Below are 20,104 nucleotides of genomic sequence, written 5' to 3'. Positions count from 1 at the left end.
AAAATGAAAAAAAGTAACTTTTAAAAAAAAAAAAAAAAAAAAAAAAAAAAAAAACCAACAACAAAAAACACTTCGAATGTTACTTTTCCGTTTTTAAGGAGAACTTTAAAAATCCTTTGAGATTAAGTCATAAATTTGTTTTGCAATTATATACTCTAACCTCATACTATGACCCTTTTCACAACATTCTACAAAACAACTCTTGAAGTGTAATTTTCTTAGCTCTTCAAGGTAAGAGAAAGGGCTCCAAATTAAAAAAAAAAAGTATACTTGGGCACTGATGCACCCCCCAAAACAAAATGAAATTATCTTCAGTTTTTGTACTTCTCTAGACCAGATTCTCATGCCTTAAGACTACTTCTATTTAACTCTCTACATGAGAGAGAAATTCAGGCAGCCCTGAAAAAACATATTCTTGGTTTTCAGGGTCAGAGAATTGCCTGCAAGAAAAGCCAGAAATACGTTGGCTTCTGAAACAGGAACAGAAACTGGAGAAAATCTAGGTCCAATTTCATACCTAGTCAGGCTGTTCGTCATTTATAAATATCAAGGGTGACTCTTGTGCTATGCATGTATTTGGACTTCAGGTGATAGTGCTGGCGTTCTAATTCATACAAGGACACGCAAGGCACAGGCCTGCTCCCGGTACTAGAAACACAGGTAAGAGATGTGGTCTGTGCCCTCAAGAAACTCACAGCTTCACAGGAGCTGCAGAATTGCAAAGCCACATTGGGCAGGCCTCGAAGAACACACTCGAGCAGGAGCACGTCAGGGGCGGACTGCCTCTGTTGAGATGTGAAAGACCTGTCAGTATGGGAGAAGGAGCTGAATCCAGGCCCAGAAACAGAAGCTTGGAGAACAGGGAGAGTAAAACCAGAAATCCACAAGGAAGCTAAGAAGGGCGAAAAACAGCAGTGCTGGAACAGAAATTCTCTCTTCTTCCATCTTCCGTGTGCATCAAGCCTGGCTAGGGTTTAAGCAACGCCACCCCACTTTCTCTGCTGGTGCTGCTGCTCCTTCTACCTCCTCCCAGGGCTCTCATAAAGATCCTGCCTGCCCTTCTGCATGGCTCTCTGCCTCCTTCCACGAAGCATCCTTTGATTGCACTTGTCCTGCACAACTGAATTTCACTGCTTCTTCTTTTTGAAATCTGAAGGTACCTCGTCCTTTTAGGACTCGTGCCACTTCCTAGGTTGAAGTAGTTATTTCCGTGCCAGTGCCAGTCCGAAACCCCATTATGCTACGATAAAAGCTGTCTGAGCAGGATCCGTTTGAATTCATCTCTGAATTGCAGTGCCCAGCAGTCGCTCACATCTTATAGCTTCCTCTGTGTTTGTTGAAAGAACATCTAAATACTTGTTCATCGCCATCCAACCTATCATCCCTGTGAGGGAGTAAAGGCTACTTGAGAAATCTCTGATAATCCTTTCTACCAAGAACTGAGTTCGGTCTAATGTGAGAGACCGAGAACAGAACTGGGCTAGGTTACACATGGACTTTGTGCGTGATCTGCAGAGCAGTTTAGTAGAAAAAAGGATGGCTAACAAAGCTTTCATAAGGTCTCCACCGAGGCATTTACTTAGCAGTATGAGAGATCAGCCATTGGATAACTCTAAGTAACTCAAAGACTTAAAGGCCACGAAGTGCAACTATAACTCTTAGGAAAGGCATATGGAGAAAGAGTCTCAACACTAAATTTGGCAGTGATTTCTTGGGTAAGACGTCAAAAACACAAGCAACAAAAGAAAAGAGTTGAACTGGACTTTGCAAAAAATGTAAATCTTTTAGGCACCAAAGGACACTGCTGAAGGAAAAAAGCAACCCTCAGAATGTAAACCAGACACCTGTAAATCATGTATCTGTAAAGGGGCTAATATTTGGAATATATATAAAGAACTTTTACAGTCAACAATAAAAACTCAAGTAATCCAATTAAAAATGGGCAAAGGACTTGAATAGCTATTTTCCAAAAGAATACAGATGGCTGACAAACACATGAAGCGATGCTGAACCTCACTAATCGGTAGGGAACTGCAAAGCAAGACTATAACGAGATAGTACTTCATACCCTGCTAGGTTGGTTATTGTCAGAAAGTCCAAAATACTAAGTATTGACAAGGATATGGCTCTGATTTATCATTGTTGGTGGTAATGTTAAAGAGGTACAGCTGTTGTGGGAAACAGTATTGCAGCTTTCAAAAAATTAAATGTAGAATTACCATACAATGCAGCAGTTCTACTTCTGGGGATATATCCAAAAGCACTGAAGAGACACTTGGCACTACTGTTCAGAGCAGCACTGTAACAGCTCAAAGGTAGAAACAGCCCAAACGTCCAGACAGGGGAATGGATGAACAGAATGCTGTCTACACATCCAATGTAGCATTTTTCAGCCTTTGACAAAAATGGAATTTTGATATAAGCTACAGCGCAGATGACTTGTGAAGATAAGCCAGGCATAAAAGACAGATATATGATCTCACTTATTGGAACTACGGAGTGTGGTACCATTTCATTATCGTGAAAACCACCCAAAACAAGCAACTGAAAAGTAAACTTCCTTCGGCTTGTGTAAAGCAAGCCGCTCCCCTCATGGCAGCCAGGAAGGAAGCGGGCAGTGTGTTTTTATGACACTCTCTCCATGAACCCAGCAAGCTGTGAATCCATAATGGATGAATCCAGTCATGAGGACAGAGTTATCACGATCTAATCACCTCCCAAAGCGCCTCTCAGTGAACACACTGATACAATGATGACTAAACTTTCAACACAGGAAATTCAGGGGGAATCTTTAAGATCCGAACCGTAACAGACAGCTACATTAGTCGAATTCATAGAGACATAAAATAGGGTAGTGTTGACCGGGGGCTGGAAGTATGGTTTAAGGGGTACACAGTTTCTATTCAGGATGCTGAGGACGTCCTGGAGATGGATGGTGGTGACAGTCACATAAGCATGTGAATACCCTTAATGCCTCTGGTTAAAATGGTAAATTTCATATTATCCATATTTAACCACAGAAAAAGGAATTTTTTAAATAACTCAACCACTCAACCACGAGACAGATTCAATTACTTTGTCTTTCAAAGTTCTTCATTCTTAACAATATTATATGCCAATATATTCAGCCCTTTTATTCCATGTTTTATTTCACATTTTCTTATTACATAGCTGATGAAAAGAAGAGCATGCTTAATTCCATTCTACTCACAGGCAAAGGGTGGTTCCATCTGATTTATGTCCTGACCTCTTATTAATAGACACAAAGAAATCCTTCCTCTTGTAGTTAGTACGGAGATCTTCAAACTTTGTATTTTTCACCTGGAAATAATTATGTATAAAATGATCGTACTATGCCTGATGTTGGGCCCTGTCTCTGCCAGTGTCTAAATTGGCTGTTTATAAAGCAGGCTGCTACTCACAGGCCTCGTCCTGCCAGCAGCAGACACTGCAGGAACTCAGCTGTTCCTGAGGATGAGCCCACCGAGAAGTGGGCTCAGGAACTGTCTTGGTTTTTGTCTGTCTGTTTGTTTTTTCAAAAACAAGGCCTTAAAAAAAAGGAAAAAGAAAAAAAAAAAAAAAGAAATATTCTACCTGTGAAGATTTCCGTATTTCCAGAATATTTCTTGGTGCTGAAATGTTACACATTGGGTTTTTGGAGTTTTTACAATTTCCCTGTAGATATTTAAATTACAAAACTGGTCTTATGAGGAGCCAGTTTTAGTATCCCTGTCTGATTGCATAAGTCATCATGCCCTGTTTGATTTTTTTTCCCTTTTCTACATCAGAAGAGTAACTCTTTCTCTGCATTTGGCAGAATATACAGCTGTTCCCAAAGGAGCTTGCTAATTTGTTCACACTTTCTGCATCCACATGTAATCTTCTAATCAGTATCTTAAGACACTTTTAGCCTTCTTTAATTTTTCCTTGATTTTATATGATGAGCATGGCTCTCTTGATAGCAGCACGCATACTATAATCTCAAAACATATTTTTGAATCAATGGATTTAAAGCATAATTTGATTTTATAGTTGGTGAACGTGGCTCAATTAACTTCACCAGGTGTATAGTTAGTTGCTCTTGGGCTATATTTATAATCTTGTTGAAATTCAAGTAAAGAAACAAAGAAAACAGATTTACTACCTTCTCTGTTTTAGCACATGGTCTCAGTGGATTATTACCTAACAAACGTAATAAATTTTTGGACTGGCACCAATAAGTGCTAAGTATAATTCAAATCTAGTGGATCGGTTAGGTACTCTCCGATGGCTTACCTAAAATCATCACTGTAGTTCGAATGTTTGTACTCGGCGGCCTGGTTTTCATGGTCCATTTTTTTCAACTGGGGTTCAGCTAAGAACCTATACCCTCATCTTCTAAAACATCCACTGATACAATGAACTAACTTCTCTCCAAAGCATCTAAAATGGTTTATGTTATATACCATCTCTGGGAGGACTGAGAGAATAGGCTACTACTTTTGTGAATTCTATGGTTCGAATGAGGAAGCTTGGCTGAAAAGCCAGGCTGAGACGGTATTCACATGGTTATGGGTTTATTTTCCATGAGCCGATGGAGGAGGAGAAGGGCGCTCCTCTTCTGAGTCCATGACATGACAGGGAGGAGCACTCATTAGCACATGCAACCTAATCAATACTAATAATTATTCTTCACAATACGCATTTCCAGAAGTAAGAGATAAGAAAAATGAAGCCGAGAAAGTAACTCAGTGGAACAAGGATTTGAATCCAGTTCTGCCACTGAGACTAGTTTCCTTCTATGCAGCTATAGCATTGGTACTTCTGGTCTTGGCTGATTCAGAAAAGCGCTACATTTTGGAGAATTTCAAGCGGACAAGCCAAGCAATAGATTCCTTTGCACTTTACAGATGTGATTCATACTTTGTGTGAGGTGGAAAATCACAGAGCAAAGATACGAATGCAAACATCCCACTGTGAGAGCAGTTAATGAGGCTACTGCACGGACCTTGAGCGAAGAAAGTGGGGCTAAGGATGGAGAGGATAACGGCTTCAGAGATGTGGTAACTGACGGGGTGTGTGGCAGCCACAAGAGCAGGGAGAAAGAAAACAGGAAATTACAAATGATATCCAACGACCATCACTGCTCGAGTAACTCAGAAACGGGTGATGGTAGTGCAGTGGCATCACCTTCACCTATGAGAGGCAGCATGAGGCTTAGGTCTTATGTATAAACTCTCTTCTTAGGAAAATGTTGAAAAAGAAAGTAACACTAAGTTTCATTTGCCAGGGGGTGGAATGGAGGAGCAAGAGATGGATAAATAGGTGAACTCATAGCTATATCCTTCCTAGTTGGCCAATTATTGCAATTCTAGAGCTAATCTATGACAAGAGTTGGGTACTAAGGAAGTAGAGGTGTGAAATGTTTATTAGATTTAAATTAACCAGGTTGTTCTCATTCCACAAGGCTCAAGACCCAGGGGCAGCCTGCACATCTTTCCCGGCTGCCTTCAACTTCTCCCTGCTGAGCTCTTTCCGGAGCGATTATATTAATGCCCTGTATTCGTGGGCACATGGCCGACTATCTCGAGGAAGCCTCCCCTTTACGTCCCACTCAGTGCCCATCACAGTCTGATTTACTGTCGTCTATCAGCTCGATCCTCTTTCCATTGTTCACAACAAAACTACAAGCAGACAAGCAGCTGGGGTTATAAATTAAAGACAGCGAACATTAATATTTTTAAAGGAAACCCAGCCATAGAAAAGCAGCATGGAAATATCCAATTTTCATACCTTAAGATTCTTTTCTTGTTTTCCTCCATTTTTTGATTTGCTATATCTAACAGGAAGTCAATATATTCCTCTGTCACCATCAATTTTCCCTGATTGCTTAATGGAACTTCTAAGCCATGTGTGCTCCGGACAGCCTGCAAGGAAAACACAGTTTAGGTGTGAGGCTCATACACCAGAGGCACTGAAGATGACTGAAGGAAAGGCTGAGCCGAGGCTGGGTTTGGGCATGGTTTGGCTCCATTACAGCTTGGAAACCTGTGCTCTGATATAACACAGGTGAATCGAAAAGGACTGGACAGGTGTTCCCATCACAGGCAGTCATTTCTAAAGAAAGGCATTCTGAGCACCATCTTTCAAAGAACACCTAACATCAAGGGACCCAGTAACTTTTAACAGTTTCAATCTCACTATGGCTTAGAAAGCTTTAACATGCAATTTAAAGGAAGAAATGAAACCATAACAAAGCTTCAAGGGGAGATCAAAAGGTACGGATGCCAGAGTCTCTCAATGCTGCTTGAGCTGAATACAGTTGTAAGCTTAAATCATGCCACTTCTATCCCACAAAGTGACTGCTTGCTTTATGAGCTAGGGTTCCCACCTTAGTAACCCTGCTGTTGAAACAGTCAACAAACTCCAAACATGCAACAGAAGTTAAGAAAGACAGCAGAAAAACAAAGCCAACAAACAGTTTACCACAGCTACTATAAACAATAAAATTCATTTAATGAAATGTTACCGAGCTCCTGCAATATTCCAAGCCCTCTACAAGGTATAAAGAAGCGAGAGGACTGGCGCTTAAGATCCCACTTTAGAAGAGAAAATAAAGAGATGGGCAAAGAATGGCAACACATCTGAGGATTATGACAGAAGAAACACACACACACACACACACACTGCAAATGAAATTTGGAAGAGCAGCAGCCAATCAAGCCTGAGGACTCAAACTTTACAGGAAAGTTGAGCTGGGATTTTAAAGGCTACATGAACTTTCACCAGACATAGAAATGAGAAGAGGGGAGCTCGAGCCAGAGAACTGAGGTGCCTGTGGGCACAGAGACAAGGACAGCAGGATGCACTGGGGAAACAACTAACAGTTCTACATGGCTGGAGCATACGTGTGCTAGAGAGAGATGAACACAAATAAGCTGACATAAAAGTCTGCGTAAGGCTTTGCATATCAGGCAAAATATCTGGAGACCCTGAGTTTTAAAGGGGTGAGGGCTCCAGGTGTTGGAGGGTCACAAGGAGAAGACCTAGAGGAGGAAGATCTGTTGGGAAGGGCAGGGAATGAGGGAGGCTGAAGTGAAGGCAGCAGCAAAGGCCTGCAATGGGTTCCAATGTGAGAAATGAGGGGCAGAACAGAGAGGACCTGCATGCAACTGGATTCAGAGGACAAAAGAGAAGAACGTAAAGATAGCTCTGCTCTTGCCTGGCCACCAGATGCAGTGACTGTGTGTGTGTGTGTGCGTGTGTGTGTAGGGAACAAAGCAGCACTGAGGACTTCGGTTTTCTATTTCATCATGCTTTATAATGAATCAGGTGTGCTGTTTTGTAAGCCATCTCTATTCTGGAAATGGGCTATTTGTTAAAAATAGAAAAAAGTCTAGGGAGCTAGAATACACGGTAATCTAAAAGAGTTCAAAAACAAACAACACATGCTAGACCAAACAGTGAGCATCACCAGAAACCACAACAGGGGTCGACTTGTCCAGGAAAGGACAAAACAACGTGGGACTAAGCGACTTACAGATCACCTAGCAAATTTCTGCGCAAGGACAGGAAGCAAATACTTTTTACTTTGTCGGCCACATGATATTTACCACAACTACCTGATTTTGTTATTGTGAAACAAAAGCAACTTTAGCCAATCATTCACCAGTGGGTAGTGAGACCTGGCTCCCCATGGGCAGGGCAGTGGCCTGCTGGAACTGTGACAGAACGGCAAAGTCCGGACCCTGGGGACTAAGGAGCTTGCACAAATTCATGTGGCGTATCTGTGGGACAGTGGAATCAACACACAAGACTTTCTCTCCTCTGTATCTCTCACTTCTACATCGAGCTACTCATTAAACTGGACCCTGACTAGTCAGGCTGTGGAGGATACAGTTGAGAGTCTGGATCAAAGTAAATTGAGGACAGTATTATGTAAAAAGAACTCAATTGGAAATCTAAGCTCTGGACTTTGCCTTTAGGAAAGAGTAACTCACTGAAGGTTTCTGCATAAGAAAATGTGAGAGAGGAGAGAAAAAAAGCAGAAATCTCATTAGGTTATTCACTAATCTGGAACATTTCACACCCAAAGAATTGCTTTTTGCCAAAAGTTATCTTACCAACATAGTCTTTCCTTTCTTTCCCACTGTGATGCCAGAGTTCCTGAAACCAGAATCAATTGCCACTGAATGCTGTAAGACAATAAAATTTGTTACATTTGGATTTGCAGGTAATAAGATCATCTGTTCAGTTCTTTAAGTGTCAGAAACATATATAACCCCAAAACCTAATAAGCTCTTTTGGCTTATGTATCCTTAAAAGTCCTATTAGAGATAAGAGAATACCAACTTTAGAAGTGCCATTAAGAAAGAATAAAACTAGAGACAGAGACATCTGGCTAGTGATTGTTTCCATAAAGCAGAAGATAACCAAGAAGCAAACATAACCACGCTGTATAAAAGTAAGCAAAACATTTCTCTTTTGAATGAGTATAATGTTTCTTCCAAGACAGAGCTTATCTCAGCGTCTTTTCTAACTCTAAAATTTGTTGAAATAATAGGAGAAAAGCATCAAAATTCTGAATTGATGGCATGAGTTTACAAGTTACTTTATCAGTCTCTAAATGGCATCTTGGGACCAGATGTGGCCTCTTCCCTTCTCCAAGTCCACAGTTCTTAATCAAGAATAGCTTGCTCCCTGGGGACATGTGGCAATCTCTGCAGACACTGGTGGTTGCCAGGGTGTCACAGCTGCAGGACAGGCTTGGGAGGGCCGGGGTTTCAGGACTGGCCATCTAGTGAGCAGAGACCAGGGATCCTGCTCGAACATTCTATAGTGCACAGGGGCCCCCACAGATTACCTGACCCCAAATGACGACAGTGCCATAGCTGAGACACTAAATCTATGCTCTCAATCTATGTTCTCCTTTTCAGATTCTACCCAGTTCCCTGGTTTAAGGACCACACGTATGTGGATGAATCCTAGTTCCAGTGCAGATCGCTGCAGAGACACTGATTCTAGCTTTTACCAACCTTCTTTCATAGGCAGCCTTTCTCCTGTCACAAAGCAATACCACCATCCATCCAAATGCTCACACTCCAGTCAACTTTGGCGCCTTCCGTTGCTTCATCTCCTATAACCAGTTCCTAACTGGCACGGCTTTCAATACTGCGTCCCAGTATCTCCCCAGGGTGCATGTTCATTCCGGTTTGCTCCTGAGTTCTATCCAAACACTATTTGAAGTTTTCAATTAGGTGTTGTATTGATTGATTGTCCATAGGGTTTTTAACGTCGTACATTGAATTCCTTATCCAGAAAGTGACTGGACTTGGAAATAAGGCCTTATGGTGGTAGTTAAGCTGGAGCGAGCATGGCCCTGACTGTGGGCACGGCCCTGATTGAACAGAACTGGAGACTTATAAGAAGGGACAATGGGAACGTGACCACAGAGGAGAAAGGCCATCAGAGGATCTTGGCAGAAGGTGGCCACCTGCAAACCAAGGAGAGGCCTTGGGTGAAGCCAAGCCTGCAAGCATCTTAATCTTAGCCTTCCGGCCTCCAGGACAGAAGTCACCGAATTACGGATGTCCCAGCAGAGAGTGACTAGCATCTAAGACAGGTGTCTTAAAGACATTTCACACTTAATATAAAACTCAAATGTCTGATCCCTCCCCATCAGCCTCCAGGGCTCCCCACCTGAGTAGAGGACAGCCAGGTGTGCAAGTCAGACCTAAGAATTAACTCTGATCCCTTTCCTGCTTCTCCCACAGGCCATTCTCGTCCGGGCAACCTCACAATCCTACTGCCTCAAACACTAACACATACTTTGACTGTATCCACTTTTCACCTTTTCAGTAACATGACCTTCGGCCACTTCCCACTGAGCGCTCTGTGACCAACTGCTAAGAATGCTGAGCAGCATGGATGTTTCCGGATAATAAACCGCATCAACCACACCACGCCTGCTGGCAATCACCCTTCACCAAGCTTGCCTTGCACCCAGAAAGCAGTCCAGCCGTTTCTTCTGCTCTGTAAGACCCCAAATGACCTGATCCTTGTCTCCCTGTCTCTTCTTCTCAGTCCACTCCCCTTTACACCTCACTCTTCCCTCTGCTCTGAGCACACCAAGCTCTTTCTTGCTTCTGAATCTGCATACTATACAATTTCTCATCCCCTTGGAGTGTTTATGTTCCAGTTACAGGCTTAGCTCTTTCTGTTCCTTTTAAGACTTGTCTTACAGAGTCCTCTTCAGTGAAGCCTGTGCTAAAGGCCACCCTTCACGCTCTTTTGCATCACTGGCTCGTCTTATTCCTTTTGTGGACATTTTCCCTTTTGCAATCATTTTCCTTATTTGCTGTTGCTTGCTTTTGCTGCTTCCTAACCTCCACAGAGGACCCAGACAGCCTCTGATCACTCTCATCGCTGTGCCCTGGGGCCTGACACACTGGCACTGCATGCATCCTTAGTAAGTGAACGCTTGTGATGCAATTTAACTTTTTACGTTAACACATAAAAGGCATAAAAACGAACAGGGCGATGAAACAGAGAATCACAACTAGTCAGATGTTTATCTAATACTAAAATGAGAAAAAAATGAATATAATTATTTTTGAGCCAGGGTCTTGCCATCTTGGCCAGGCTGCCCCTGTGTTTATGATTTTCCGTTTTGAGCCTTCCAATTGTCTAGGATTACAATATACAAAAGGGAAAGGTTAAGGGAGAACATTGGAACCACAATTTGGATATTGAATTTTGCTAGCAATTATTAGGTACTTTTTTTTTCCTGATAGTAAAAGTAACAAATAGATCATATAGTCTAATAAATAAATAAAAACTAGCTCAATAAACATACAAAATTTTCAAGATTTAAAGATCAGAATGAAGTCAGTTCACAGACCTATAAATTCAAGTACAAAGACTTTACCAGAAGCTGTGCATCCTGCAGCTGCCGACACTGCACGTGAAGGACAAGTGGCTCAAATTTTAAAACTGCATTGCCACTGGCTTTCTTCAGAGCTGCCATCTAAACAACGGAAGGGTGAGAAAATAAGACATGGGTAGGTGAGCCTTTACCTCCGATACCACTTCAGTATTTCCTAGATAGTTGCAGACTCACTCAGCATATTTTTTCTGCAATAGCTTTTCCCTCTGCTTTCTTTACCCTCTCACAAAAATATTTTTTAATTTGCTTATTTTCTGAAAAGCCCTGATTTCCAATTCTCCCATAAACCTTCTCTACCATTTTTTCCCAACTGCTACTATACACTAAGTAAACTACCATTTATTTAATTCTATGACACACTTTTCATCAAGGAACATGGTATATGAAAACTGTCCTAGTACAGTGGACCCTTGACTTACGAACATGATCTGTTCCCATGGGTTAGTTGTAACTCAACTTGGTTGTAAGACAATACAGCTGATATTGGGATGTTTACTTAGGTATGTGCTACAGATAAAAAGAAGCAGATGAATATTCCATTAACCTAAGTAACCCAAATTGTTTGCATGTTAGGCCAGTGGTAATCTGAGAGTCCATGGTAGCAGAGACAGTACAATTAGGGGCTATGGGACCACTCTCCTCTGCTCACCGGAACTTGGGCAGGACCCCAGGATTCACACCTCGATTTTAGTTCTAAGGCCCACTATGAAGCAGAGATAGAAATAACAAAGACCCCTGGTAAATCCTGAATTTCAAACCAAAATGCATGTGTGCCAAACTGCCTGGGTGACTTACAGTGAATGACCTTTCTTCACCTGGATCTTGTTAAAGGTTCACACATACAGACTGCATCTCATGCATCCAATTATAAGCACACGAATTAAGGGAAAGGACACGGGCAGCAAGCACAGTTGAGGTGACTCAGCACCCTGCAAATCATTTTGTCACTCGTGCTCTCAGACACCCAATGAGAGGCACCCTATGCCAGGCACACATTTTAAATCTCAAGCCCAACAAATTCTGCGTTGTGTCATTTTCCTTGCTGCTGGCATGAGTCCACTTGCTCTGATCATACCTTTCACCTTCAGACTTCATTAAACTTAGCTGCTTTTTCCTTTCCGTTGCAGGCAACATTGAAAAGGCTCTGTTCATCATATACAAGAACCTGGAAGCCTGTCCCAGGATCCCATTACACCACGACCTTGTTTAAATAGGTTGCTAGACTGAACAGAGACATGTATATTGTGAGCACAGCCTGATGCCTCTGCTCTGATCCCAACAGCACTGGTAAACTCCTAGTCATACTGCACACACAAAAAAACAGAGAACACAGGCAGTGCATTTCTGTTCCCTGTATATGGGGCACAAGTGAACTTTCCTTGGAGTTGCTTAGTTACGCATGCATCATTTGAAAATAAGCAAACTAATGGCCCTTGGGCATATCCCCAACATTCTGGATTTCAGGTTCCATGGAGCAGGGGTTAGGGTCCTTCCACTGCAGCACCAAGTAGGGTGTGTGCAGTCACGATGCCCTTGTTGGATGTGTTGTGGGTCCTGACACATGGCAACAAGCTGGATCTTGTTGTCTCTAACCCCCTGCTGTAAGTCAATGTGATGCCACTTGAGCCTGCTATGTGTCTGGTCTGTTCCTAGCAACCTTAAGCCACGTACTTGTCTCTTCCCTGCACAGCATTTACCTGGGTTTAACCCTAGCTGCACTTGTGTTATAGTCTGTCTTGTGGCACTGCTGGGTCACCTAGTGAAACATGTAATATTAAGTCTGAGCTAGCATTTATACGAGACAGTTATTATTTCTGTCTGCCCAGCACTCCCGAATAGCACCTTCCCTCCCCTACACCATTTGAGTCTGGAACTATCAATCACGACCCTGCCGCTCAGTCACTCTCCTGGGCAGATCCGAGGCATCATGGGCCTATGTCTGACCAAGGACACTGTATCAGCTCACTAGCCAAAAGCACCTATCTGAAAGGGAAATCAGTGAATCCATGCCGGACAGCTCAGAGTCGCTCTCCGGGAATGATACATGAATCGCAGGCAAAGCAAGTCATTATTTTGTTAGAGTTGTTGGCAGCCATAATTCCTTCTACAAAAATAATTATCTGCAATAGAAGAGAATACAAGAGACCAGAAACCAAAGAGGAAGACGCACTGCGCTGAAGACAACATTTGAGTACCTGAGCCAGCAATGCCTGATCCCATCTCCCCCTGTCCTTTCTATCTGTAGGAAATGGAACTGAATTTCTAAATTGACAAGGAATAAAAAGTGCCAGGTTAACACAAACGTATATACACTTCAACTTAGGAAAATAAACAACCAAACACATAGATGAAGATTTCCCAGAAGCAATCCAGGTAAGTAACATGTAATTTATTTATATCAGTGACGCTAGTACTGCATAGGCAAGGCTAGTCCCCTTCTCCTTCAAATACCTGTCCCAGGCTACAGTTATCAGATGGCAGAAATGAAATTTGAAATTTGGATCCAATGTGTCCAATGTCCATGAACTTTCTGCTACATCCAAAAGGATGTAGTTTGTTGAGCCACAGTAAGTAATGCCTGCATAAATATTTATACTTCCACACTTTTATCTCCTCCAACCCCAAAAAGCCATTGTAATGAAAGCTTTCTAGGCTTTATAATCTTCATTCATTATAATCTTGCACATAAATTACCTTGAATGTACTATTCTTTTCATGCATATTTAAAGTAACTGTGAATTTGAAAGTTTATTTCTGAATTTACATATATATATATAAACTTACCACATCCTCTTTTACACAAGGTTTGTGTGTAACCAGCAGCCAGCAACAGTTTTGTTTCTGAACCTCAAAACCATTTATATCCTAAAATAATAAAATAATTTAATCATATAATATTTATAAAAATAGGAACAAGGCATAGCATATTACAGACTTCTTAAATAAATAAATTTAAGAGTTAATGAAAATAATTCAGTATGTTTTTGGGTAAAGTTTGACAAAACAAAAAAGAATCAAAATAACAACATTTGAAAGATAAAGTATTTAATATTTTTGAAATATGGTTATGTACATGGTCATGTACAAGAGTAAAGAGAAAAGAATTATAAGGGATTTTGAGCTAGTAGCTTTCACCATAGCTGTTTTATTTGGTTACTACAGTATTAAAACACATACATGACAATCTGAGTTCCTTTTGTAGGACAGCACTGCTCCAGTCCCACACAGGGCCTACCACTCTTTATAGACACCTGTGCTGTTCAGTTTTTTAAAAACTTACCAGGCTTCTATGGGCATACATTTGAGATTTATTATATTTTATATGTAGTTTCATCAGGAACTAGGACTTAAAGTTCAAAGTTTTAGGAAGGCACAGATTTTAACACTGACCGAGGCCAGACAAATGTTTATTTGCAAAGTTCTATCACATATACACAGATCCTACCCATAAGACACTAGAAAGAGGATGCAGGAAACCACATGCACAAAAATCACTATACTTCTACAAAGGAACTATTTATACAATGGGCCTGCAGGAGGCTGCCGTCTGGCCTCAGAGCCAGCAAGAACTGTGTACGTCCTGAATAAAGATTTTAATAACCTATGTATCTGACTTCCCACTGGCTCCTGTAAACCTCAGAGCCAAATGTTGGTCCATCTTTAGCAAGTTTACAGGATCTAGTGGCATGATTTGGAAACTAATGTCACGTCTGGGTTAGCTTACGCATATTTTCTTTGTCCAGATTTTCCCTTTTATTTTTTGTTTCCTCTTTGTAAGGTGCTCCAAATCGTGTCTGAAATAAGGCAAACTGAAAATATATCACAAGGTCTAAGATAAAAAATAAAATGAAAAGAGATTTGGATAAAGTCCTGAGCCAGTTCAGGAGTCATTACTTCCAAGTGTGTGTATGTATTCAGAAGACACATGTTTTGGGAATCATGACTTAGAAACACAAAGACAGGTGAAATATTTCAGGGTTAGAACATGAACAAAGGTAAAAGCAGGTAAATACAAGATAGAAAATAGTTTAGTTACAGTAACTAGTTAAATACTAATAGCAGAAAGTAGGAGTGAAAGGTATAGTATAGGATTGGATTTTCCAATGTAAAAAAAAAATGTGTGACACAGAGTTCTAACTTCAAAGAGCAGATCTGTTAGCATATATCATGGCTTGCAAGAAAGAGAATAGTGGTTCAGTGATAACACTTAAAACTACTGCAATAGTATCAATGCTTGGGATAAAATGGAAGCAATATAAAAAGAGAAAATCTTGCTAACTTCATGCAAAGACTAGTCATGCTGGACCTAAAGAATGAACAAATAAATGTGCTATCTTCAATACTCCAAAAACTGGTAATACAATGAAAACAAAGCCAACTTTAAACCACACTCAACATGAGCCAGGCGTGATATTAAAGTGCTTAAAATAAACAACCCTATTATCTCCACACAAAATTTCTTTGGAGCATATACTCTATATAATTCCCATAACTGGTTTAGATTCCAAGTAGCATCACTTCAAAGCCTGAGGACTTTACCACTACTATCTTTTACTTCTCACATGAAACTCCCAACCTGTTAAGATGTCAAATGTGCAGTTCGGGGTCTCACAACATCTGAGAATGAAGTCACGAACCAAAGGAAGAAGTTAGGAAAGGTTTATTGGAATTAAGGAAGGAAAGAATAGTCTCTGGATTTCTAGGAAGGGTACTGAGTGCATGGCCACTGAGCCTTTGTGTCAGAGGTAATTTATACAGGGAAGTCAAAACAGGGGTACAGTGTGAGTCACACTATAATCGACCTGTGGGATTACAAGTATAGCTGCTAGGCTAGTATTAATCCAATAAAGAAGTCACGTAGCAAGGGTAGAGCAAGTGTAGAAAGAACAAATGCATTTCAGAGAAGGGAGGGGTCCAGGTGTTCTGGTCACCCACCTGGGTGACTGATGCGTAGCTGGACTTCCTAGACCAGGTGTTTCTAAGTATAGCATAATTTGAAGTTACTGTTTATCTCTTAGGGAGGCATGTAGGCCGGGCCACTGCATCTCCATCTTGAGACGGGCCCTCCTTCAGATGGCCCTCCAGCCCCAATTCTGATGTCTTTGTTTTTTTGTGCTTGCTGACTTCATTGAGGGCTCGGTCCCTCTCTGACTGTCTACTAATTTCTATTTAACTTAGCTGCCCCTAATACTACTACTTAATTAACTGTGACAGAAAAATTAGCAAAGCCGTACTAATGGTGTTAGCTGCAAGCAGACAATGAATACCTTGACCCTGATGATTTTAGTCTTGGACAATGGGTGATTATGTAAAACGTCCGAAATGCGGTCTTTGGCATGAACCTCACCACACTAAAAATTCTTTAATTCCTTAAGTATTCAGAAAATCAAAAGAACACCATGGCCACTTAAAATACTTCTTAGGCTGGCAGTTGCGCCCTCATTTGGAGGATGGTTGTATATGCACAATAACGGCCCCATCTTTAACCAATGGAGTCAGAATCTCTTAGACGATCCCTTAGAAGATAAATAAACCATTGTTTTAGAAACACGGGTCTGACTCATCCCGACGTTTCCTCCGCAGAGAAGCCGAGACCACCCACCAGAGGGACAGACAGGCTGACCGGAACTAGAGTTAGATGGTCACAGGGCCCCTAAATTGTGCACTAGGGGCAGGCGATGGGAGGGAGCGGGGGCCTCACCCCGTCTATGAGGAGGATGCGACCCGCGCAGGAACTGGTGGTGAAAAACTGTTCCCGCGTGTTCAGAAGCTGCACAAGGTCTACTACATCCTCGTCCACACAGCCCTTCCTGCTGAGATCCACTTTGTTCAGACACTGCGCCTTCCACCTTGGAAACTCCGCGCTGCGATCCATGAAGGAGGGTTGTGGAGCCCTCACACTCCATTTCCACTTTCGTCTCGCTGCTCCCTGGGGGCAGCCATCTTGGCGCTAGTGGCGGCCGTCGAGGCCCAAACTTCCTCGTTCCGCGAAGTGAGCAGGAAGGCGGAGCCTCCAAAAGTCGGAAACAGTCCGCCCTCTCCATGCACAGCAGATTTTGACCCCCACTCTGGAAGCGGGTAAGTGTTTTTAAAAACAAAACCCTGAGTTTAGGTTGCTGATGTCCGCGATGCCCGGACTGCTGGAACGGAGCTTGATTTCGTCTGCGCTTCTTTTCTGCAGCGTCTCTCTGTCCTCCCGAGGGCCAGAGTCCAAGGGGTCTGGAGACCGCAGCCATTCCTCCTTCTCTGCGGGCCTGGGGTCCCCGTAGAGCCACCTTGGGGGCCGGTCCCCGCGCCGGTCGTTCCTGCGCTGCTCCTCCAGCTCCCCTGGGTGTCCACGGCGGCGTCTTCCTTTCGGAGAGAAACGTATAGTTCATTGATCCAGTCGCTCCCCACCAGAACACTCTTCAAAAGAAAAAAATAGGACTGAATGCCCCGTGATGACCCGTTTGAAGTTTCCAGAGGAGGCTTGCGTCTGGACCGGGAAGGGCGCGTTAATAATGGAGGGTCCAAGGGCCTGATGTTTGCACTTAGTGGCCGCGGCCCCTGGGCTGCAGTGAGGGTCCCTCCCCAAACACCCGGCCCTCTCAGTTTGGTCGCAGTTTGGCCTGCCGTCTCCCAACTTGGCCGAGCAGCCTGCTCCATTCCACCCCAAGTCGCCATTACATCTGTCGGATTCAAAATCACCTGTCAGCCTCCCCCAACCCCACCCCAGCCAACACGGACCCTGAGATTCGGACTAGTGGGAAGAGCTAAGAGGATTGCTCTGGTCACCTTTATAAAATAATAAGCGTTATGCTCACATGAGAGTCATTTTTGATCAACAGCGGCACATTTTTGTAATGATTTCTTTCCAAGTTTTCGGTTCTTCAATTTTTTTTTCCAGAAAGTCTTACTTAATTTTACTCTTGTCTCATAATGTGCGTTTATACTCTGAACCGACTTACCCATTCTCTATTAATTTTTCCCTATCCCTTTCATTTTCATTTAAATCACATGGACTCCAGAATGGCCTGATTCAATCACGGTTAGAATTACAAGATTTGTGGGTCTTCAAACTTGTGAAGTATGGTTGGCAAACTTTCTGAAGTAAAAAGTAAAACCAAAAAAAATTAAACTGAAGTACTCCAAAATAATTTTAAATTTAATTGAAAGTATGTATTTGATCAGTACAAAGGCCTGGTAAACAGAAAGCCCTCTTGGCACAGTTTATAACGGCAAACAGTTGAGAGTCCTGCCCTGCCTATTATGAGGCCACAAATGATTTACTATTTGCTCAGGGTGCTGTGCAAAACTCTCCCTGTATTTTTGAAGTTTATCTTCACAGAGCTTTTATGGTAGGTACTATCTCCATTTTACAGGTAAAGAAATTATTAATTTTCCTAATAGAATTATGCCCTATTTCTACAGGGTTTCCTGATTTATGAACCTTCGAGAAGTTTTGAACTCTAAATGGAAGTCTTGCTCATAATGTATGTGATCCTACCTATAGGGTAAATTTCAGTCTCTAGTTCAGTCTCTCATGTTGTCATCATATGAAGGTTATTCTGAGAAAGTAATCTATGCTAGTATTTCGAAAGATAACCTTTAAAGAATTGTACAATAAAAGGAGAAAATCAGCAAACATTTAAGGTATAAGACTTGAGTTCTAGCTGTTTCTGTGTGACCCTGCCCAAATCTCTTAACCTCTAACTGTGTATTCTCATTCCTAAAATGAATGGCGATTTTCTTTTTATTTAACAAGTTCAATAACTGTTGTTGCTCTACCTTTTGTGAAAATAGTTATATCAGTGAAGGTGAAAGACTTGCTTTTCAGGAACAGTTGGGTATTATGGGAATTTAAGAATTACCGTAATTGCTATTTGTTGGTCACAGTATTTTATTCTTTTTATACTTCCCTTTGATATAGCTCCTGTATTCTGAAACAGGCGATGATCTTGTAGTTGAGTTCAAAGGCAGTGGGTATAGATTGGAGACCAATCAATCAGGATGGCAAAGCCTCAGTGGGAAGTAAGATCAAGAGAAGTGAAGTAGAAGGACTGCTGCTGAGGTCAGGCCCAGCTCTCTACAAGCTCCCTGGGACAGGCAGGACCTGGGCCAAGCCCTGGTATCCTCAGCCTGGTAAGGGGGAATCTCCGCCTTCTTACCTTCCTTCCTCCCAGTGTAGCCAGTGCCAAAATGTACAGGAAATAAATTTTTTAGGTGCAAGAAAGAGATCTATTTCAGAGTAGTTTTTATTTTATTTTTACTTAAAAAAAAGATAATAGTGATGTCTGTTGATGGGAAAATAGTTGCTATGGTGTGTTTGTGTGTGTGTGTGTGTGTGTATGTGTGTTTGTTCGCATGCACCCCCACACAGCACACAGGAGCTGGAGGTGTATGGCATTTTCTCTGCACCCTTTGCTGGGTTTAATGTAATATCTCGAACACATTTTATGTTAATAAATAGGACATTTTGAATGAAAAATGCCCAATGTTTGGTGTTAATGTTTCATTTAGATGATGGAGACTGGATTCTATGAGGGTAACAGCTTGTTTTTCACAAGCAGAGTCCTGTACCCTTGTTATGTTAAATTAAAGGTGATTATGGAATTGAAGAATGGAGTATATGTTTATGGATAAACTGGAAAGCAGAATAGGTGGGAAAGGATGAGTGAGATGCACGGTATACAGGAGCCTGCCTTTGTCACGTTCTGTGCTTGGGGTGCACCTTGTCTCCAGCACAGTCATTCTGAGTGGGGACCCAGTTTTCCAGAGAGGAAACTGGGGCCCAAACGGCTGACATCTCCCCAAGGCACAGCAGCTGGTAAATGATAAAGCAAAGACTCAAAACCCAGAGCCGTTAGATTCTAAAACCCGTACTCCTTTTGTATCACCATGTTGAAAACAGAAGAAAAAAAGGAAAGGAAAAGCTCTGTTTTTTCCACCATGGAAAACTGATCTGGGCCACCTTTCCTTTTTCTGTTTCATTTTCTTTATGTTTTCACTTTCTTGTTGAAGAAAATCCCAGCAGGAGTGAAGAAGACCTGAGATGTGCAGTAGCAAGATAGCTGGGCCTGGGTCTGCCTGATCTTCCCACCCAGCCCTGCCCAGATACCCTGGTACAGTCGGCGTCCTCCTGTCTGCCTGTGTCTGCCCTGCCTTCCAGGATGGCCTTTCAGGATACATCATTGCTCAGCC

The 20,104-nt window shown here is 42.1% G+C and overlaps 2 protein-coding genes across 3 annotated transcripts in view; one reads left to right on the top strand and one right to left on the bottom strand.

Moving 5' to 3' along the window:
- Tyw3 (tRNA-yW synthesizing protein 3 homolog) overlaps window positions 1-16,884 on the bottom strand; it is a 22,807-nt gene extending 5,923 nt beyond the window's left edge. Inside the window, exons 1-5 of the mRNA XM_010605128.3 lie at window positions 16,626-16,884; window positions 13,709-13,789; window positions 10,907-11,005; window positions 8,103-8,174; window positions 5,773-5,906 (exon numbers count right to left, since the gene is read on the bottom strand). Coding sequence (XP_010603430.1) covers window positions 5,773-5,906; window positions 8,103-8,174; window positions 10,907-11,005; window positions 13,709-13,789; window positions 16,626-16,799 — 560 coding nt within the window. The 5' untranslated portion in view covers window positions 16,800-16,884. The remainder of the gene's footprint in view (window positions 1-5,772; window positions 5,907-8,102; window positions 8,175-10,906; window positions 11,006-13,708; window positions 13,790-16,625) is intronic.
- A 6-nt stretch (window positions 16,885-16,890) lies between these two features.
- The window catches only part of Cryz (crystallin zeta), a 21,383-nt gene continuing 18,169 nt past the window's right edge, over window positions 16,891-20,104 (top strand). Inside the window, exon 1 of one of the 2 annotated variants that reach the window (XM_010605129.3) lies at window positions 16,891-17,002. The gene's annotated coding sequence lies outside the window, so the exon portion shown is untranslated. Of the gene's footprint in view, window positions 17,003-18,185; window positions 18,262-20,104 lie in introns of those variants that run through there. The other variant, XM_010605130.3, reaches the window with a different exon arrangement.

The sequence above is a fragment of the Fukomys damarensis genome, unplaced genomic scaffold, assembly GCF_012274545.1.
Source record: "Fukomys damarensis isolate Sample0158 unplaced genomic scaffold, DMR_v1.0_HiC HiC_scaffold_33, whole genome shotgun sequence".
Taxonomy (NCBI): domain Eukaryota; kingdom Metazoa; phylum Chordata; class Mammalia; order Rodentia; family Bathyergidae; genus Fukomys; species Fukomys damarensis.
Note: the sequence above shows the minus strand (reverse complement) of the source record. Positions and strands in the feature narration are given on the sequence as shown.